General features: G+C 45.5%; 2 protein-coding genes across 2 annotated transcripts in view; both read left to right on the top strand.

The window, feature by feature from the left end:
- The window catches only part of LOC141243630 (uncharacterized), a 105,800-nt gene extending 83,454 nt beyond the window's left edge, over positions 1-22,346 (top strand). Inside the window, exon 16 of the mRNA XM_073668941.1 lies at positions 21,284-22,346. Coding sequence (XP_073525042.1) covers positions 21,284-22,249 — 966 coding nt within the window. The 3' untranslated portion in view covers positions 22,250-22,346. The remainder of the gene's footprint in view (positions 1-21,283) is intronic.
- LOC141239654 (uncharacterized) lies at positions 16,084-18,358 on the top strand (the record flags this gene model as incomplete). Its single annotated transcript, XM_073668556.1, has 5 exons — positions 16,084-16,864; positions 17,537-17,672; positions 17,783-17,950; positions 18,034-18,157; positions 18,276-18,358. Coding segments are annotated over exons 1-5 (756 nt in total), but the record flags the coding sequence as incomplete, so codon positions are not given.
- Positions 22,347-23,029: the final 683 nt, after the last annotated feature.

Here is a 23,029-nt window from a genome sequence, read left to right as displayed (position 1 = left end):
AAAAAGCAGCGACCATTTAACCATGCGGTTAGCAATGGGGGCATCTTATAGACGCCCTCCATTACTAACCTGGGCTTCAACTCAGCCGCCAATACAAGGCTGATGTGAACTCTAACCCCATTATCCCACTGCCACCGCTACAGGGAAGTGTGGAAGAGCGGAGGCTAAGCGCCAGATTTGGTGCAACTTATGGATGCGCCATTTCTGGGACTGCTGAGGGGTGATATTAATAGCCATGGAGGGGGCTAGTATCCATGGCCCCTTCCATGGCTATTAATATCAGCCCACAGCTCTCTAGTTTAGCTTTTGCTGGCTCGATTTTATAGGGGGACTCCATGTCAATTTTTTTCTGGGGTCCTCCTGTAATCTAGCTAGTAAAGGCTAAACAAACAGCTGTGGGCTGATATTAATAGCCATGGAATATTTTTGGCTAATGACCCCTTCCGCGGCTACTAATATCATCCCCCAGCGGTCCACTTTCCCTCTGCTTGTTATAAAAATGACGCCGGAGCCCACGCCAATTTTTTTTTAAATTTTAGGCTTTGTGCCCAGAATTCAGACGTAGCACCGCTTTGGACGCAAATTTTTGCTGCGTCCAAAACGTTACATTCTATTGAAGGTAAATCCACATGTGTTGACTGAACCATGCGGATTTACCGCATTCTATACATTCTAGTGGTCAAATTTCTGTTTCTGTTAACTAGCGACTACGTTGTGTCCAAAGCGCTGCTAAGTGCTGATTGGGGAGGGGGGACATAGGGGCTAACGAACCAGCTGTGAGATGTTAATTATGGCCAGAGAAAATGTTTGCCTAATGGCACATTCCCAGGCTAAAAAAAACAGCACACAGCAGCCGCATAAATTACATGAATAGAAATGCTAATGAAGATTGGGTGAATGGGATTAGCTGACACCCAGCTCTTTTGTTTGGTGATGTCAAGGTGTCAATCAGACCTTTTCATGACAAAGAAAGTAAAAAAACACTTTATTTGAAATACAACAGACCCATTCTTTAATAATTTAAATGAACCAATATACTCACCCCAGTTCTTATGGTAATCCAAGGGCTTAAGCAATGTCCCACCAACTTTATTTAGGTCCAAAAATCATTCATTGATGCTCAAAAAACGCTTCAAAAAACTCTTAAAAAAGCGCATGTAAAAACAGCATGCGTTTTTTCCTGGCAAGGAGAGACAAAAACGCTCAGGAAATTTCTGCTTCAAATCTGCATCGTGGGCACATACTCAAGTTGGTATACATGCAGCACATAAATGCAAGTTCACACTGGCCATAAATCAGACAAAATTCCTCATCAGGGGGACCAAGCATTGCCAACCTCCTTGTTCATTTCCTTAATGATTGGGCACAGAGCTCATGACGCGTTCTGCCTGATCATTTAGAGTATTTTCCATATGTTCATATTTGCACAATTCTCTTCTGCCTGGCACTGATCGGCATGATCAGTATAGGGCAGCAGGAGAAGCTGAACTCCATATGTAAAATGTATGTAGCTTCCCATCATGGAGGCAGCTCATAGCTGTAAATGTCTCTTCTATTACCTGCTCCGCAACGATCTGTATGATCAGAAGTGAAAGCTTCAAGCGATGTGTACTTTGCGTTCCATTTCCAGGGCATTGTTTTCTTGTATGGCTAAGGTGGACTCTGAGAATCAATGTCACTAGTGGGTTTTATGTACCGCAGTCCGACAATGAATACAATGGTGGAACAGGGAGCTGTCAGATCCCTTCTTCACCATTCAGCTTGTCCGTCAGAGTCTCCTACTGTACGGAACCTCAGTCCACAAGCTGCACAGAGCAGAGCAAGAGGGGAACATGTCTAGATAAGTAGTATTTTCCTTTCTTTTATCAATGAGTACTTATAGGGGGCCATAATACTCTGTGGTGGGCAACATTGTGGGAGCATTTATATTGTGTGTGAGCGAATTGTACTAGTGGGGCCGTTATAGTGTGCAAGGTGATATTGGGGTCACATATTGTGTGGGGCTCTCATATTTTGTGGACATATTTACTTTGGGGACATCATACTGTTTTGGGGACACTGGGGATCAACATACTGTGCGTGTAGGGGAATTCACTGCGTGTGGGGATATCATGCAATGTGGTAGATGCATTTTTGGGGCATTGTACTTTGTGGGGTCATAAAGAGAATATTATAGGGGGAGAGAGCAGTAAGGAGCTTCAATAGGAGCAAAATGACCCTGTATGTGCCTCAATACATGTCCCCCTCCGTTTTTTAAATTTATGAGGCATGCCATTCTGTGACACCTCAAATGTGCTGTGACCCTGCCTACTCCATCGAGAGGGAAGGGGGTCCCAATTAGGACTTTTGTTATGGGACCCCATGATTTTTATGTACACCCCTGATACAAAGTTTCTTATTTTCATGTGAACTATTTATGAAATACAGATAAATTGTGCAGGGGGCACTTATGCTGATTTATTGAAGTGCCATTATTTTCAAAGTGCTAGGACAGTTAAACATGGCAGTTGGATAGGGCAGCAGACAGGTAAGACGTGCAACACATTCAAACAATCTTGTTCCCAGTTCATTTGTACTGCAAAATGTATTCACCCTATATATTTGTATCATTTATATTCTAGCTGCTGCAGTCACTCATATATACTGCTCTTTCATACACTCTGTGCACACCATCCATATCAGCCCCTCTCTCTTCCCCTCTCCTATGTACAGCTTCCACGCTTTTCCATAATCTGAAACCACACAGATCCATTCTCTCCCACCATACAACACAAGAGACGCTTTCACAAATCACTTAACTATTTGCTCACTCTCTCTATTGTCTTTCTCCTAGTCACAGGAGATATTTCTCCTAACCCTGGCCTTTCTTGTAATAGTAAGTTTAACTCCTTCCCTGCTACACTCAGAAACCCTGCAAATCTCATTAATATTCTTTGCATGCCTTCTGTCTCTTTTAACTGTGACCTCTGGAACCCACTATCAGCATGTAACAAACTCTCCAACATCCATAACTTTTTCCTTTCAAACTTCCTTAACCTTCTGGCTCTTAATGAAACCTGGATCCAGCAGTCTGATTCCCCCGCCACTGCTGTACTCTCATATGGTGGCCTACATTTTTCACATACCCCCATACCTGAGAGCAGAGAAGATCGAGGTGTTAATCTGCTCCTTTCAACAAAATTTACTTTTCAGTTTATCCCCCCAGTACCCTCACTTATCTTCCCTTCTTTTGAGGTCCACACTGTCAGACTTTACCCAACCTTCTTCCTGTGATGGCGGTTGTATATCAAACTCTGGGCCGCACCCATCAGTTCCTCAATCACTTTGCTACCCACCTTGCACCAGCGCCACCCCAATAACTGAAACCAGAACGCTGGGGGTGCAATTTAGTTAATTTTCTCCCCGCAGTGTTTGGCTAAGTGCGGGCGCCGGGCAACGCAATTAACCTGCAGATTAACCCCATATCTACAGGTTAACAGCATTTTTTCTGGTGACAGGTTCCCTTTAACATCTCTATTGATGATCCCATCTCCTCATCTGCTGCTCATCTTCTGTCTCTAACTTCCTTTTTTGGCCTTTGACAGCTTACTAACTCTCCTACGCATGAAGATGGGAAAACTCTGGACCTGATCTTCTCCCTGATCTGCTCAGTGTATGACTTTACTAACTCCACTCTCCCGCTCTCTGACCACAACCTTCTCTCATTCTCTGTCAAGAACTGTCTCCCCGCTCACCTCCACTTACCACATGTCAAGGAGTAGATGTGCCATTAATACCCAGAAACTTCTGAAGAATTTGCAGTCATTATTGGCCCCGATCTCCTCCCTCTCATGTCCTGACTCTGCACTGAAACATTATAATTAAACACTGCAATATGCTTTGGATGAAGCTGCACCTCCTATACATAGAACAACTCAGCACAAATGGCAGCAGCCCTGGCACATGCTGCAAACACGTTTCCTACAGCGGTGCTCCAATGTGCAGAACGTCTGTGGAGAAAATTCAATCTGGCCAAAAGTTTCATCCATTATAAGTTTATACTTAAAACATAAAAGTCTGCACTTCATCTCTCCAAACAAGCAACTTCAACACCCTCATCACCTCACTATCCAACAATCCTAAAATTACTCTTTGACACTTTTCATTCTCTCCTCAGTGCAAAAGTGCAGGCCCTGACCACCGACCTCAGTGCCAATGATTTGGCCAATTATTTCAAAGCAAAAATTGATCATATCCAACTGGAAATTTTCTCACAATCCCCTGATATCATGTATTCTCGTCCCTCCTGCACTTCATCTAGCTCACTCTCTGTCTTTGAACCGGTCATGGAAGAAGAAGTTACCTGGCTCCTCGCTTCTTCTCACCCTACTACCTGCAAAAGTAACCCTGTTCCCTCACATTTCCTCAATTCCCTTTCCACGGCTGTCACCACTCACCTAACTAATATATTTAGCCTCTGTCTCTCATCTAGTATCTTTCCCTCCTCCTTCAAACATGCCAGCATACACCCATTACTTACAAAAACATCCCTCGACCAAAACTGTGCTACTAATTAGGGACCTGTCTCTAATCTCTCATCTCTAAACTCCTAGAATGCTTGGTCCACTCTCATCTGCTCCGCCATCTCTCAGTTAACACTCTTCTTGACCCTTTAAAATCTGGTTTCCACTCTTCACACTCTACTGAAACTGCCCTCAATAAAGTCTCTAATGATCTATTAACAGGTAAATATAATGGTCACTGCTCTCTGTTGTTTCTCCTGGATCTCTCAGCCGCATCTGACACTGTGGATCACTAGCTCCTCCTCACTATGCTCCGCTCTATCCGCCTCAAGGACACCCTTCTCTCCTGGTTCTCCTCCTATCTCTCTGACAGCTCATTCACAGTACCTATTTATGGCTCATCTTCCTCTTCTCTTCCCCTTACTGTTGGGGTTCCTCAGGTTTCAGCTCTAGGTCCTCTCCTCATCTCCCTACATTACTGCCCCTATTGGACAAACAGTCAGTAGATTTGGTTTTCAGTACCATTTCTATGCTGATGACACGCAATTATACAGTGGGGGAAATAAGTATTTGATTCCTTGCTGTTTTTGTAAGTTTGCCCACTGACAAAGACATGAACAGTCTATAATTTTAAGGGTAGGTTAATTTTAACATTGAGAGATAGAATATCCAAAAAAATCAAGAAAATCATATTGTATAAATTAGATTTTTTTTTTGCATTTTGCAGTGAGAAATAAGTATTTGATCCCTCTGGCAAACAACACTTAATACTTGGTGGCAAAACCCTTGTTGGCAGCACAGCAGTCAGACGTTTTTTGTAGTTGATGATGAGGGTTGTGCACATGACAGGAGGAATTTTGGTCCACTCCTCTTTGCAGATCATCTCTAAATCATTAAGATTTTGAGGCTGTTGCTTGGCAACTCGGAGCTTCAACTCCCTCCATAAGTTCTCTATGGGATTAAGGTCTGGAGACTGGCTAGGCCACTCCATGACCTTAATGTGCTTCTTTTTGAGCCACTCCTTTGTTGCCTTGGCTGTATGTTTTGGGTCATTGTCTTGCTGGAAGACCCAGCCATGACCCATCTTCATTGCTCTTACTGAGGGAAGGAGGACTCGGTTACAAGCAGTTATGAAGTGTAATAAACTGCTGGATTGTGAAATACCGGAAAGTTGTCGCATGTGTGCTTTAATTGACCCGGTGAAGCGAGTGTCCCCCAGCATGATGACTAGTGCTGCCTTACATGTGGTTGGAGAATGCGGGCAACTGCAGCCCGGTTGCTAGGGGCAACTACAGCCCGGTTGCTAGGGGCAACTGCAGCCTGGTTGCTAGGGGTAACGGCGGGGTCACGAAAATTAAAGCATCTTGCTGTAACTCGGCTGGGTTACGAAAATTGTCCTCGCACTCAAACCTGGTTTGCTGTGGCTCGGCGGGGTCACGAAGATTAAAGCATCTGGCTGTAACTCGGCAGGGTTGCGAAAATTGTCCTCGCACTCAAACCTGGTTTGCTGTGGCTCAGCGGGGCCACGAAAATTTTCCGGGGAGAGCGGTGTGAAGTGTCTAGTGTGAATAGTGTACCGCGATGGCTGTGAACGGAGCAGCAAATGAAACTGAAGCTATTGAGCAATTAAAGTGCTGGTTAAAACCGCAACAGGTATTTGAGAAACGTCTACAGGACATGGTGCAGGAACGGCAGGAGCTGTGGGCACCGTATAGAATGGCGCAGGGGACCATTCTGTGAACTCTCCGGGGGCGCCAGTATTGTCCCAGAGTGCCTGGGGAGGTGGTAAGAGATGTTATGAACTGGGTCCTAAGACTATTGTTGATTTTTTTTGTAAAATTCCCCCTACAGGTGTGGGTGTCCAAAAGGGGGCAGAGTCTCAAAAGGGGGCGGATTTTCAAAAGAGCATGGAGTATAGAAAACCAAAATTTGTTACTGGTTGTGGGTTGGTACCACCTAAAAATGACAATTTGACCATTGATAACGGAGTAGCTCCAGTAAAAGGGGTTGACGTCAAAGTGGGAGGTGACCTGTTAGTCCACAAAACCATGGGGAGTGACACAGACCCCATAGCTGACGGTGACACTACGAAAGTAGAAGGAGAGTTCAGTCAGGAGGAGCTAGACGAGGAGAGAAAGTCCCCCTCTCGTCGTCGACGGTGCAAGGGCCACAAAAAGGTTGCTCCTGTAGTCTTTTCTGCAAGTGAAAATAAAGAAAATGTAGTACTGTGTGCCTCTGTTCCAAGTGTGGATCCTCCTTTAGAAGCAGAAGAGGAGGTGACGTTGCCAGTAGCAACCTCCGGTACAGTACTGAGACAGAAGGATCAGGATCTGACAGCCCTGAAAGAGGAGGCGGCCAGTCATGACCAAGAGCTGGAGCCTATCAGGCAGCAGTGTCAGAGTGATGTGCAGCAACTATGGGAAAACCTGGAGAACGTGTCCTCAGACCAGCGGAGCCTGGAGTCTGAACAGCATAAAATATACCAGGTTGTGAGGAACTTACAGCGAGACCTGGAGGGAAGCAACAAGGAAATTAACCAATGGAAGGAAATGTTCCAGGAAATGAAGGAGGACCGCCGCAAAACCAAGGAGGAGGTTTTTCAGTTGAAGCTTGAGAAGGAGGCGCTGCAGGATGAAGTTTCTGGGAGTGAACAAAACCTAGAACGACTGCGCAAACAGTTCAACCGGGAGCTGTGTGAATCCAAGAAGGAATATGGTGAACGCAGTGGGGAACTGCAACAAATTAAGAGAGACTATGAGGATCTCCTCAGGGTTAAAGAAAAACTAGAGGATGATAAGGCGAATGCAGAGCACATGCGCCAAGTGTTTGAGACCACTCTGCAGGACACCCGTGATGAAAATGATGATCTCCGCAGAAAGACCCTAGGTCTGGAAGCTCAGGTGAAGGAGCTGTGATGATCTCCAGAGGGCAGAGACGTGCCTTAAGGAAAGTTTCTGCAGGATGGAGGAGTATATCGGAGAAGGGATGTATGAAGCAAATGCCTCTTTGAATAATGCGAGCTTGGGTGATTTGGTGGATGTAAAAGCCGAGATCAAGGAGCTCAAGGAGTTGCTACAAGCCCATTTGAAGCAAGAGAAGCTTGAGAGACTGGCTGCTTAGAGCCGAGTGGGCGCATGGGAGACAGAGAGGTCAGAGAGAACTCTACTGTTAAAGGAGCAGTTGAAGCAGGAAGAGCTTCAGAGATGGGCTGCTGAGAGGCGAGTAGCGGAGCTAGAGGAAGAAGTTTTCGAGCTCAAAGGTTGCCTGACAAAGTATCACTCAGTGAACGAGGCCTCCTTGGAGAAGGAAAAGGGAAAAAAAGTTGCACTTACTCCTTTATACCATGACAAGGTGGACCTGAGGAGAGCTAAGAGTGTGTTAACAGAAGATAAGTATGAGATGGAAGTGGTCAAGATGAAAATTCTTGAATTTGTAGCTGTGAGTCAGCTCAGGGGAAGCATACAGGGTGAAGAAGCTGAAAGTCAGTTGCCCCTGAATCCTGAGCTAGATGATCGTTTGGAGACCACTGGTGAGATAGAAACCTCTCGATACAAGTGCCTCATAGATGTACCCGAGGATTTGAGAGAAGAATGCACCAGTGAGTCCATGCATGAAGAGTTTAAGAAGGCCGTGGGAGCCTGTAAGGTGTACTCGACCTCAGAAGTTAAACAGCTGCTGGTCCTGTCCACAACCGAAGTCACAGTGAAGAGGGTGGCTATCCTAAGTGACATGCACTGGCGGTGTTCGTACAAAGCGGTTTCTCCGGTTGAAGACGGAACAAGCTGTTAGACAACTGGAGCTTATGAGAAAAGCTCAAAGTCTGCATGAAGAGGTCATCCGGGTGCCTCAGGCTCTGGTAAGAAAGCTTATTGGGAGAAATGGCCGAGCCATGCAGATGATGGTAAAGAAGTCTGGTGTGATGAAAGTGAGCAGTCCACGTGATCGTCAGGACTGGATACCAGATGAAGACGGCATGGTGTCATTCTCCGCTGTAGGAACGGAAGAAAGTCTTGCATATATACGCATGCTGATGGAGTACCGAGTGACCTACCTGCGAGAGGTAGAACAGTTGAATCTCGCTAGACTGCGAGTGGAAAGACAGCATCGTCTGAGCAGCAGAAGATGGCAGCCATCTAGAAATTGTGGGACCAGACAGAGAAAGGGCCCTTCAAATAATAGAACGGCTACAGTAGAAGTTAGAGACTTTCCAAGATGTCCTGAGGATAGTGGGCGTGGGTTTAGAGGTAGTGAGACCTCCAGTAACTCAGGTCTGAGTGGCCCATACAAACGACCCAATAGAGTACGGGACAGTACGGACTCGAACCTGACCTTAGTTACCAGGGCATATGAGTCACACTTCTGTATTGACCGCTGGGAGCGGGGGAGGTCTGACAAGGTTACGACCCGGAAATGTGACTTGACGAAGTCAGTGACAATGACAAATGGTAGGTCTCTAAGGAATGGGCTAATGTCGATGACTAATGTTCCAGGGGCTGAGCAGCGCAATTGTCAAGTACATGGTCTCGGTGTGAACTGTGGGTTATAATGTGATTGTGTATATTATGTGTTCAACCCCACAAGTTTGAACAGAGGGGGGATATGTAATGCAGCGGCTTGCGGCATTACTGTAAAGGTCCAGGGTGTGTTTTGGCTGACCATGTACCTCCCTCTCAGGTGACTGATCACATGACTGTAACATCAGCACAGGTCCTTTGCACACAGAAGGTCTGATCACATGACTGTTACATCAGCACAGGTCCTGTGTGTGCACTGGAGGATGTATAAACCCTGTTAGTTTTGAGACAGGGTGTGAAAGGCGTGAGGCCTGTTCCCCTGTGGGACACCATGAGAGTGTGAAGCCTGGTGAAGCCTGAAAGGCAGAGGCTGGATCCTTGTGTGTAAGAGATGCCAGTAGCCTTGGAGGGCAAGATGCTTGGAAGGCAAGAGTCCTGGAAGGCAGAGGCTGGATGTTATGTGTGAAAACATACCAGTAGCCTTTGAAGGTACAAGGGCTGGAGACCCCCATCTGGGAAGCCGTAAAGCCACAGCTGTGGCAGAACAAATCTGAAGCAGCTAAAACCCGGCAAAGGTAAAACACTGCTTGATGTGGACATTTATATTGTTACCTTGCTGAAGGCTGTATCTGGAGCCAAGTGGACATATCTGTCACTGGAAAGGCTCTTGGACATTACATGTGTAATATGTCGGCGAGCCACTGAGATGGACTCAGTTACAAGCAGTTATGAAGTGTAATAAACTGCTGGATTGTGAAATACTGGAAAGTTGTCGCATGTGTGCTTTAATTGACCCGGTGAAGCGAGTGTCCCCCAGCATGATGACTAGCGCTGCCTTACAGTGGGGATAAATATGGTAAGCTGAAGAGAGGATGATACTATTAGAGGCGTGGACGCTGGATGAGATAATTGCTAGGAGCGCTTCATGTGAGAATTCTAAATGGGGTAAATTGGTGACCCTCGGATGTAAGCTACTGCCTGCCAGGGAGAGGGCACACAGTGTTTTCTGTGGGGAAGCTTTGGCTGTCATTATACCCTTAATTAGGGCTCTGGGTGACACTGGTGGAGGCGAAGGGGTGCACCACATGTGACTCGTGACCATCTCACAGAATTGAATGTGTCTCTCAAGGTAAGAAAGGTTGTTGACCACCGACATAGATACATCACCAGGCCCACAGTAAGTACATACTACATGTCAAGTGTGGGCTCTGGCCTGCCTTTCTGATTACCGCCCAGCGTTACAAAGCCCCTGAAAGGCGAATCTGACCAATTATACGGCAATATAGAAAAGTGGAACGATCCCACCATGCACAGGCACATACAGTGGGTACGGAAAGTATTCAGACCCCTTTAAATTTTTCACTCTTTGCTTCATTGCAGCCATTTGGTAAATTCTAAAAAGTTCATTTTTTTTTCATTAAAGTACACTCTGCACCCCATCTTGGCTGAAAAAAAAACAGAAATGTAGAAATTTTTGCAAATTTATTAAAAAAGAAAAACTGCAATATCACATGGTCATAAGTATTCAGACCCTTTGCTCAGACACTCATATTTAAGTCACATGCTGTCCATTTTCTTGTGATCCTCCTTGAGATGGTTCTATTCCTTCAATGGAGTCCAGCTGTGTTTAATTAAACTGATAGGACTTGATTTGGAAAGGCACACACCTGTCTATATAAGACCTCACAGCTCACAGAGAATGTCAGACCAAATGAGAATCATGAGCTCAAAGGAACTGCCCAAGGAGCTCAGAGACAGAATTGTGGCAAGGCACAGATCTGGCCAAGGTTACAAAATAATTTCTGCATTACTCAAGGTTCCTAAAAGCACAGTGGCCTCCATAATCCTTAAATGGAAGAAGTTTGGGACCACCAGAAGTCTTCTTAAACCTGGTCATCCAGCCAAACTGAGCAATCGTGGGAGATGAGCCTTGGTGAGAGAGGTAAAGAAGAACCCCAAGATCACTGTGGCTGAGCTCCAGAGATGCAGTAGGGAGATGGGAAAAAGTTCAACAAAGTCAACTATTACTGTAGCCCTCCACCAGTCAGGCCTTTATGGCCCGACGGAAGCCTCTCCTCAGTGCAAGGCATATTGAAAGCCCGCATAGAGTTTGCTCAAATACACATGAAGGACTCCCAGACTATGAGAAGTAAGACTCTCTGGTCTGATGAGACAAAGATAGAACTTTTTGGTGATAATTCTAAGCGGTATGTGTGGAGAAAACCAGGCACTGCTCATCACCTGCCCAATATAATCCCAACAGTGAAACATGGTGGTGGCAGCATCATGCTATGGGTGTGTTTTTCAGCTGCAGGGACAGGACGAATGGTTGCAATTGAAGGAAACATGAATGTGGCCAAGTACAGAGATATTCTGGATGAAAACCTCTTCCAGAGTGCTGTGGACCTCAGACTTGGCTGAAGGTTCACCTTCCAACAAGACAATGACCCTAAGCACACAGCTAAAATAACAAAGGAGTGGCTTCAGAACAACTCTGTGACCATTCTTGACTGGCCCAGCCAGAGCCCTGACCTAAACCCAATTGAGCATCTCTGGAGAGACCTGAAAATGGCTGTCCACCAACGTTCACCATCCAACCTGACGGAGCTGGAGAGGATCTGCAAGGAAGAATGGCAGAGGATCCCCAAATCCAGGTGTGAAAAACTGGTTGCATCATTCCCAAGAAGACTCATGGCTGTACTAGCTCAAAAGGGGCTTCTACTCAATACTGAGCAAAGGGTCTGAATACTTATGACCATGTGATATTTCAGTTTTTCTTTTTTAATAAATTTGCAAAAATTTCTATATTTCTGTTTTTTTTTCAGTGAAGATGGGGCGCAGAGTGTACTTTAATGAGAAAAAAAATGAATTTTTTAAATTTACCAAATGGCTGCAATGAAACAAAGAGTGAAAAATTTAAAGGGGTCTGAATACTTTCCGTACCCACTGTATGCCACTCGGTATCTCCGGAAAGCTGGGTGCCGCCATGTGCGATGAGACCTGTGTATATATAGTACGGGGATAATGGTATATTGTACGAGCCGTCAGTACGATGGCTTCTGCCACAAATCCCCCATCTCCTCTGTCCCTGAGCTCAGGAGGAGCAGCCGGCTGCTGCCACCATGTGTAATACTGCGAGTCCTGGTAACTAGGAGACTCCCACCAACAAGATGGCCGCGCTCACTGCAGGGACAGGACGTCTGCGGCCGAAACCTGCCCCTTCCAGGCAGCAGAGCACATGGCTTTGACTCGGTAGTGAGGTGGGATCACACTCTATCATCATACAATGGGAGGAGAGGAGCTGCAAAGGATGTTGGGGGTTGTAGTTTACAAGGCACAGGAAATGCTGCTGCAGGACTGAGGAGAATCAAGCATACAAGTCTCATCACAAAGCCAGAAAACACCACTGAAAACCTCCCCGAGATCGGAGAAGACGCAGTGACCTCAGCTCCGGTATATGTGCGTCTCCTGTCCGCTCACAGTCCGGAGAGGACGGGAAGAAGCGGCCGATCCCCCGGTGTCTGCGGCACTGAAGCTCCGGTGTAATGTGCGGTATATAACTATTATAGGACTACGGGCGGCAGGTAATTATGGGTTTATTATTATTATTAGTTATTTTAGCCCCTCAAGATGTTTTTTTTTTTTTTTTTCCTCTTCTTCATCTATGAGCCATAACTTTTTTATTTTTCAGCTGACATCGCCTCGTACTCTTGAACGAAACTGTTCATTTTACCATACAATGTACTGAAAAAATAGGAGCTAAGTTCCAAATGAAGTGAAATGGTGAAAAAAAAATAAAAAATTCCACAACACTCTTTTTTGTAATTGATATAAACAGTGGTGTGAAAAAGTGTTTGCCCCCTTCCTGATTCCTTATTCTTTTCCATGTTTGTCACTTAAATGTTTCAGATCACAAAACAAATTAAAATATTAGACAAAGATAACATAAGTAACCACAAAATGCAGGTTTATAAATGAAGGTCTTTATTATTAAGGGAAAAAGAAATCCAAACCTACAGGGCCCTGTGTGATAGTGATTGCCCCCTAAACCTAATATCTGGTTGGGCTCTTAGCAGCAACAACTGCAATCAAGCATTTGCGATAACTGGCAATGAGTCTTTACAACGCTCTGGAGGGATTTTGGCCGCTCATCTTTGCAGAATTATTGTAATTCAGCCATATGGAGAGTTTCCAAGCAAGTAAACTTTGATCTTGAGTCTCTGGACAATGGGGAGCCAGTGCAGAGATTGACAGAGAGGAGAAGCAGGGGAATAGCGGGGGGACAGGTGGATTAGTTGGGCAGCAGAGTTTAGGATAGATTGGAGGGGTGCGAGAGTGTTAGAAGGGAGGCCACAGAGCAGGAGGTTGCAGTAGTCGAGGTGGGAGATGATGAGGGCGTGCACTAGTGTTTTTGCAGATTCGTGGTTGAGGAATGTGTGGATTCGGGTGATATTTTTGAGTTGGAGTCAGCAGGAAGTGGAAAGGGCTTGGATATGTGGTTTGAAGGAAAGATTAGAATCCAGGGTTACCCCGAGGCAGCGAGCGTGCGGGACTGGGGAGAGCGGGCAGCCATTGACGTTGATAGATAGGTCAGTTGGGGAGGTAGGATGAGATGGTGGAAAGATGATGTAGTTAGTTTTATCCATGTTAAGTTTTAGAAATCTAGCAGAGAAGAAAGATGAAATAGCTGACAGACATTGTGGGATTCTGGTTAGCAAGGAGTTGATATCAGGTCCACAGAGGTAGATCTGTGTGTCATCAGCATAGAGGTGATACTGAAAGCCGTCAGACTCTATGAGCTGTCCCAGACCAAAGGTGTAGATGGAGAAGAGCAGGGGTCCTAGAACTGAACCTTGGGGGACAAAACAGAAAGGGAATGAGATGAGGAGGTGGTGTGTGAGTGGGAGACACTGAATGTCCTGTCTGTTAGGTATAAGAAGATCCAAGATAGGGCCAAGTCTGTGATGCCGAGAGATGAGAGTCTGGAGTAAGAGGGAATGGTCCACTGTGTCGAAGGCAGATGACAGGTCCAGAAGGAGGAGGACAGAGTAGTGTCCCTTGGATTTGGTGGTTAGTAGGTCGTTGGTGACTTTAGTCAAGCCAGTTTCAGTGGAATGCTACGGTTGGAAGCCAGATTGTATGCGACCAAAGAGGGAGCAGGAGGAGAGGTGGAAGGACAGTTCAAAATGGACTCGTTGTTCCAGTAGTTTTGAGGCATAGGGGCGATAGCTAGTCACAGATGCTGGGTCAAGGGAGAACTTTTTGAGAATGGGTGTGATCGAGGCATGTTTGAAGCATGAGGGGAAGACTCCAGTTGTTAGTTAGTTGTTGAAGAGGTGGGTTAGGGTTGGGATGAAGACTGTAGTAAGGTTTTCAATTAGGTGGGATGGGACTGGGTCAAGTTCACAGGCGATGAGATGTGATTTGAAGAGTAAAGATGAAAGTTGATCTTTTGTGATGGTGGAAAAGCTGGTTTTGGAGGAGGAGAGTTGAGTAGTTAAGAGGAGGGGCTGTGGGGACTTTACGCAATAGCTTTTCCTTATGTTGTCAATCTTCTGCTTGAAGAATGAGGCAGATCCTTCAGCTGAGAGGAGAGGGAGTAGCTAGCGAACGGAGGAGAGAATTGAAAGTGTTGAATGGCTGTTTAGGGTTGTGAGACAGGGAGGATGTGAGAGATGAGAAGTAGGTTTGTTTTGCTGCAGTGAGTGTGGACTTGAAAGTAGTGAGGGCTGTTTGAATGCGATGGGGTACTCATTGGAGTGTGACCTTTTCCATCTCTTCTCAGCAACCCTCAGTTGTTTAGTCAGGCTGGTTTGCCAGGGTTGCCTGTTGATTGTGCGAGCGTTGGTATGTGTGAGGGGGCGATCCATTTGGGAGCTGCAGCTGTTGTGGCATCTGCATCGTGTAAGGAATTTCTGTCTGTAAGAGGGAGAAGGGATTCTGAGAGTGAGTGTAGGTCGAGGTGTTTGAGATTTCTGCGAGGGTATGCAAGTTTGTGGAGCGGGGATTGTGGACCTGGAGAGGAGAGGATAGAGAATGTAAGTAGGTTGTGATCAGAAAAGAGGGAGAGGTGAGTTAGAGGGGTTAGATGTGGAACAGAGGCGGGTGAAGATGAGGCCCAGTGTGGCCATCTTTGTGAGTGGCTGCGGAAGACCATTGAGCGAGGCTGAAGGAGAAAGTGAGAGATACAAGTAACGCGCCCCCTGGGGCCGTGGGGTACTCGGTAGCCAGGCCGGTTGGTTCCTCTTGGGGGTAGTCATGGTGGCAGTGACCGGGTGCTGGGCCCAGGGCGATCAATAACTAAAGAAAAGAGAGGGGAAATAATGTTTTGGGGATAAAGTTTTGTGACGCCACCCGTGGTATGCGGCTATAGGTGGCCGCCGCTGCTGTTCAGATCCACTGGAGCTGTTGGTGACGCAGCAGAGATGGTTTACCACTACACGGGTAGAGCTAAGCCCCAGGGCAGGTAAATAGGAGAATTTTGGATGTTGGTGTTGTAGTGCAAGGCAGGTGACAGAGCAATTAAGTCTAGGACACAGCGGGTTGCAGTATTCAAGTGTTTACTCACAGTTTTTATGGTGTTCCAGATTACAACTGCCAGCAGGTTATAACAGCCCACCGAGTCCTGTGTCCTCCGGGAAAGTGATCCAGCCAACTCTCAGATAACTTGGGTGCACTTGATCGGGACCCCCTTCTTATGTACCTTCCCGGGTCGTCTCTCTGCGCTGGCTCTCGCCCTCCTGCCCCTCACACACAGTGTCCCGAGCCAGTGCCGCGGGCCTTGTCGGGCGACGTCCTCTCTGTCCCCTTGGTCCTATATGGCCACCTTTTCAGCGAATGTGTGTGGTTTTTGGTTACTGCACATAGAGATACCGCAACTTCCGGTTTGCTAGCTGAGTCTTGTAGTCCTCCACTAGTCTGGGGCCGGTCCCCTACTGCGACCTGATCTCTTCACAGTCGGCGTGAACTTGGGCGCATGGGTGAACTCCGCACTTCCCGTGCCCCTAAGATCCTTTCTCTCTCTGGAGCCCTTCTCACTGCTCCGATCATCTCTCCTCACTCTCCTACTGGGCCCCTCTGACTGGGCCCTCACTCCGCCTGGACCCTACTCCTCAACGGTCCATACTTACTGGCTCTTCTAGATCTTTCTACCTGTCTTTTATATTTTCTGTCATGTGACCCACGTCACCAACTGTCATTTTGCGTGGTCCCTTCTACCTTCAATCTTTCCTTTAGTGCTCCCCTAAACTACTTCCTCCACCCACCTCCTCTACTTAGTTCCATCATCCAGACAGGGACCGGGTCTGTGCTCTCCCTTAGGAGCAATCTAGTGGTGTGGTGTTGGATGTGGGTGTGTGGGTCCCGGGTAGTGCTCCCTCCTTACCTGAGAGTGGGGTACCAAACCTCTGGCTGAGATGCAGTACCTCTGTCGCAACTGGGCCCGCGGGGGCGCCACAGTAGCTTATAGACAGCTGAGTGGGAAGTGTCAATGGGGATGTTCAAGTAACCCATGATGATAGTGGGGATGTCAGCGGATAGGAAATGAAGTAACCAGGTGGTGAAGTTGTCGAAGAAAGTGGTGGCTGGCCCTGGAGGGCGGTAAATGACAGCTAGTTGGAGGTTGGAGGGGGAGTTGATACGCACACAGTGCACCTCAAAAGTTAGAAAAATAACGGAGGGCCGCAGTGGTATATGGGTGAAGAAGCAGTTATCTGACAGGAGAAAATCAAGTCCTCCGCCATGTTTGCTACTGGGGCGGGGGGTGTGGGAAAGGTGGAATCCACAGTACGAAGGTGCAGCTGGAGAGGCTGTGTCGGAGGGGGCGAGCCAGGTTTCGGTAATGCAGAGGTAGGTGAGTTTGTTAGTAATGAAAAGATCATGGATGTAGGAAATTTGGTTGCAGACAGATAATAATAATAATCTTTATTTATATAGCGCCAACATATTCCGCAGCGCTTTACAATTCACAGGTTCATATACAACAGTCATAAGTAACATAGCTAAAGATAATACAATAATTACAGCAAAAATAATGACGACCCTGCTGGTAAGAGCTTACAATCTACAACAGATTGAGCATTCCAGAGAGCTCCTGTTAGAGGGACTGGGGAAGAGGGGGCTGGGCGGATGCCTATAAGGTTATGGGGTTAATCTGCAGGTTAATAGCACTGTGAACCTGCCGGGAGCTGGCACATAGACCCCCACTGCCGAGAGGTAATTATTGTTACTTTTCCCGGGTTCCAGTCACACAGGTTCAGGTTCATCAATGCTCTGCATATAAAGAGAGGCAGTTTTAACCGCACCCCCAGCACTGACTGACAGCCAGCTCAGGACCAGGATCGGAAGTCAGTCAGTTGGGGATCCTCAAAGCTGTGTCCTGAGACCCCTAATATTCTCCGTAACCTGTCCTCTCCACATATCTCTGATCTCCATCCCTTAAAGAGACAATGAAGACTCAGTTGGTAAAGTATGACGAGACCGGGATTTTGCCTCCAATCTTCTTCTTTTTTTTTTGCTTAGTTTCAGGCAACGTCTTCTTTTTAGGAAGATGTTTTTTTCCATAAATGACCCCCCGAGGATGGAGCAGGACAGAAGCCACATGGCTGCTCGAATATTAGACCTCACCCTGGAGATAATCTACTGGATCACTGGAGAGGTGAGAGCTTCACATCACATCACTGATCTCTAGGAATAAAGCAGAGAAATGACGGGAAAGGTGAAGGATCCTTAGAATAGATGTAGTGATCGGCGTCTCCCCATACACAGGATCACACAGTAGTGAAGACGTCGTCTGGGGAGTGTGTGACCCCCCGTGTGTCAGGAGGGCGGAGCAGGACCCCGAGTGACATCACCGAGCCTCCACCTCATTCACTGATACATGAGAAGAAGATCCTAGAACTGACCCACAGGATCACTGAGCTGCTGAGCGGAGAGGTGAGCGCTGCCGGGAATGCTGGGACATTATATAATAACGCTGGGGGAGGGGTCTGCTAATGACAGGTCATTGTGTGTGTCAGGTGCCTATAAGGTGTCAGGACGTCACCGTCTATTTCTCCATGGAGGAGTGGGAGTATATAGAAGGACACAAGGATCTGTACAAGGACGTCATGATGGAGGATCACCAGCCCCTCACATCTCCGGGTAAGAGGAGACCGTCCTGATTATAGAGGAGAGGCCGGGTCTGAGGTCACCTAGACTCCCCCATCATCTGATCATCACATGTAGACGATGTATTCAGTCCTGTGTATATTTCCTATAGATGGGTCCAGTCCGAGAAATCCTCCGGAGAGAAGTCCCAGTCCTCTATATTCCCAGGATTGTCCAGGGGAAAAGCAGAATGTCTCTAAATGCAACTTGGAACTTTTGCTGTGAATTTAATAGACAGCATGGTGTATAATCATAGCCTTGGGGTTACATTTATATAGTTTGTCCTCCTCCTCCTCACAGGATCCACCATTTACAATAAAATAACGTCACAGCTCACCTCCTCATCTTTCTATACAATGACTGATAACAGCTCTGCGTACAGCAGATTGCACCAGATTTCACCAATAAGAATAGGTGACAATAGAAGATATCACAGCTCACTTTGCATCCTTCACACACTCATTAGATGCATCAATGCAAAGGCCAGACTCAGAGATTGTTCATTGCTACTAATGTAGACAGGCCCGGAATGACAATCTGCCGGGGCGGGCAGATGGCCGGTGGGCTGGCAGCTCTGAACTACAAAGTAGTAGAAGTAGTTTAAAACTTTGCACGCGCCGGCCCTTTAAACTCTCTCAGCGGCCGCATCCCCTCTCAGCGAGAAGCAGCGGCGGACTCCACGATCAGAGGATATAACTCTGATCACTGATTGACCAGTGTAGCGGTGGAACTGGGGCAGAGGAGCGCCTGTCAGCCCCGGCCTCCACATGCAGCAGTGAGATGACGTCACCATGCCACTGACCTCATCACCCTGCTGCCTGTGCCCTCGTCACCCTGCTGCCTGTGCCCTCGTCACACTGCTGCCTGTGCCCTCGTCACCCTGCTGCCTGTGCCCTCGTCACCCTGCTGCCTGTGCCAGGGCTGCTGAGGAGGAGAGACAGCGGTGAACCCGTCTAGAGGCCGCCCAGGCTTTACCACCAACACTTGGTAAAGTCTAACGCTCCCCTCCCTTTCGCTTCTTAGAAGCTGCTGTGGGGCATAAACCAGGGCTCTTCCTCTCCCTCCCTCTGTTATCAGTACAGGCAGTCCGCCTGAGGGAAGGGGAGGACATGGCAGCTTCAGAGCCTGTGACAGGAGCTGCAGGACAAGCCACAGTTCTGCTTTGTGCTGTGTCCTCCATTTCTTACTGGCAAGTGACTTCTTTTAGTGGTCATGGCTGCTTATGGAGAGAGGATAGATAAGTACCTATAATAATGTGTATGTTCATGTAGTATATAGTGTGTGTATATACTGGTGTGTGTGTGTGTGGGGTATAGTGTATATACTGGTGTGTGTGTGTGTGTGTGGTAGGTATATAGTGTATATACTGGTGTGTGTGTGGTATATAGTGTGGTATAGTGTGTATACGCTGGTGTATCCAGTAATGTACATTCTTGTGTATAGTGTATATATACTGGGGTGTATATACTGGGGTATATAGTGTATATATACTGGGATGTATAGTATATATACTGGGGTTTATAGTGTGTATATATACTGGGGTGCATAGTGTATGTAGGATGCATATTTCCCCGTAGTCGTAGACCCCGCTGTGATTGGCTGTGTGCCCCTGTTAGGGGTTGTTATCCTTTGGTCATCAGTACCAGGTTGGTTGGGCTGTGATCTGGTGATCTGGCTCATCCACCAATCCGCTGCCCTGTCTGCCGCCGGATGTGATCAGTTGCAGTGAAGCAGCTTCATCACCTCCATAGTGGCTTCTTATAGTGTCGGTGATCGTTCACACCAGTATTCCTACAGTCGGCTTAGTGATGAGCTGTGTTTATGGGCCGGGCTTATTGCTGGTCACGTCGTTTCTATGTGGGCAGTTGACGTCTGTTTTTACGTTACCGGTGTCACTTGTGGATCGCCATCATTTCTCCATTGAATGATATCTGTTGTGAACCTCCTGTAGCTCGTAGCCTTTCTTCTCTGACTGTCCTGTGTTGCATCCACTGTACAGCTGTACATGTGGGATCATGGAGGATTCACCACTAGCTGCATTGGGGTGTTATACTGGGGTATGACGGTATATACTAAATAAAGTCTCTGTGCCGCCATGGCCTAACTGGCTGCCATCACTTCTCCTCCTCACCGATCCCGTGGGTGACCTCTGTGTGTAGTCACTCGGGCTTATAACACCTAGTTGTCAATTTACTAAGGCTGCTTCTACACGTTGCTGTCACCAGTTGTTTTTTTGCCACAGTTGTTCATGTTACATCCCATAAAGAACAGGAAGTTAGATTCTAGAAGCCGCAATGGCCAATGTGAAAAGTGAAGATTTCAAATTCTTATTTTTAATAATGATTGTGATGGATAGATTAAAAAAAAAAAAAAAAACATTTCCCCCTAAAAAATACATTTAACACAAAAACCCATAAACAATAATTTTCTGATAACACTTGGCCCTTGACAAAGAGGTAGAAATAGAGTGGGAAGAGACACCTACTCTCTGCCGATGACAGTACGGGACAATGTTGGGCCCGGAGCTTTTTGGTGCAGTCATTTCTACTGTAATTTTTTTTTCAATTTTTGTATAATATATGATTAGTCGAGGTTGTTAAAACACTTCTGCATCCGGCAAAATAAGTGCTTTTGTATAGCATTGCTTCATTCTTATATAAATGTCATGCAATACATTTGTGCTAACTGGATATCGTCTTATCATCGTGGGTGAACTTCCATAATTAATCTATAAATATGACATTTTCTATCACAGGACATAGTAAATGTATGTTGCATGCCCAACACTGTACTGTGATACTGTAGAGATTTTCACATAAAAATTATAAGAATTCATCATCATGTAAAATAATTAGGATTTTTTTTTTTTTTTCAGGTGAAGTCTCCATTCGAGGCTCCTATAGAAATCTCCCTCTTTCTCCCGATTTTGAAGTAGAAGACGATCAATCTCAGATTGGGAAAAGTAAACTAGGTGAAAAGTTGGTATGTTCTAAACTTGGGAAACAATTAAACAAAAAATCCAAACTTTCCACCCCCAAGAGGATTCACAAAAATGAAAAGCCACTTTCATGTTCAGAATGTGGGAAATGTTTAACCAAGAAGTCAGATACTGAACATCAGAGCATTCACACAGGGGAGGAGCCGTATTCTTGTCCTAAGTGTGCAAAGTGTTTTAGTGACAAATCTAATCTTTTAAAACATTTAAAAATTCACACGAAAGAGAAGTCCTTTTCATGCCCTAAATGTGGGGAGTGTTTTGGTCACAGATCAAATCTTATGGAACATCTAAGAATTCACGCAGAGGAGAAGACATTTTCTTGCTCAGAATGTAGAGAATCTTTTACCCAGGAATCAGATCTTGTGAAACATCAGATAACTCATGCAGGGGAAAAGCCATTTTCATGTCCTAAATGTGGGAAACGCTTTAAACAGAAGTCAAATCTTAAAAAACATCTAAGAACTCACACAGGGGAGAAGCCGTTCTCGTGTTCTGAATGTGGGACTTGCTTTATGGTTAAAGAACATCTTGAAAGACATCAAAAAATTCACACAGTGGAGAAGCCGTTTTCATGTGAGAAATGCGGCAAATGCTATATTCGAAAAGATGCTCTTTTGAAACATCAGAAAATTCACACAGGGGAGAAGCCATTTCCTTGTCTCGAATGTGGGAAGCGGTTTACGGAGAAAGCAGTTCTTGTTAAACATCAGAAAACTCACACTGGAGAGAAACCATTTACGTGTCTTGAATGTGGAAAATGTTTTACTCAAAAATCAAGTCTCAATACACATGAGAGAATCCACACAGGGGAGAAGCCGTACTCCTGTTCAGATTGTGGGAAGTGCTTTGGTCAGAAAGCAGATCTTGTTGCGCATCAGAGAAGTCACACAGGGGAGAAGCCGTTTTCATGTTCTCAATGCGGAAAGTGTTTTAGTTACAGATCAAATCTTATGGAACATCTGAGAACTCACAGAAGGGAGAACCCATTCTCGTGCTCTGAATGTGGGAAATATTTTACCCAGAAATCAGATCTTCTTGAACATCAGGTGTCACACGACGGAGAAGAAATTTTAGTGTTCACATTGTAGAAAAATGTGGCAGGTCTATAGCTGTGTGGTAGGATGTGCAGCCTCAGGATTCCTTTTTTTAGCAATTAATAAAACTAGAATTTTATTAAAAAAAAAATATTAGTTTGTGCCATCATTTTCTGAGATTCAGAATTTTTTCATTTTTCCGTCAATGGACCTGTGTGAGAGTCTGGGGTGCACCGAGATGATGTTTTTATTAGTACCATTTTGGGACCCCAAACAATGATTGGATTATTTTTAATTACATTTCTTAGGGAAAGTAAAAAAAACAAAACAAAGTTCATCATATGGGATAAATATTTTTCAATTATGCATGCGGAAATACCGAATATGTTAATTTTTACATCTTGCTACTTACGGCTGGTGGGAAAGGAAGAAGATTTAAACTTTTATATACTGTGTCTGTATATATATGTGTGTGTATATATATATATATATATTATATAGATGTGTGTGTATGTGTGTGTATATATATATATATATATATATATATATATATATATATATATATATATATATATATAATGTGTGTGTGTGTATATATATATATATATGTGTGTGTGTGTGTGTGTATGTGTGTGTGTGTATGTATATATATATATATATGTGTGTGTGTGTGTATGTATATGTGTATGTATATGTGTATATATATATATATATATATATATATATATATATATATATATATATATATATATATATATATATATATATATATATATATATAATATGGAACTGAAAGCATAATAATAAACATTATGGCCCCTCCACTCATCACCA

This window comes from Phyllobates terribilis, unplaced genomic scaffold (genome assembly GCF_046119375.1).
Source record: "Phyllobates terribilis strain yellow unplaced genomic scaffold, ASM4611937v1 Scaffold_2__4_contigs__length_985480577, whole genome shotgun sequence".
In the NCBI taxonomy this organism is placed as follows: Eukaryota; Metazoa; Chordata; class Amphibia; order Anura; family Dendrobatidae; genus Phyllobates; species Phyllobates terribilis.
Note: the sequence above shows the minus strand (reverse complement) of the source record. Positions and strands in the feature narration are given on the sequence as shown.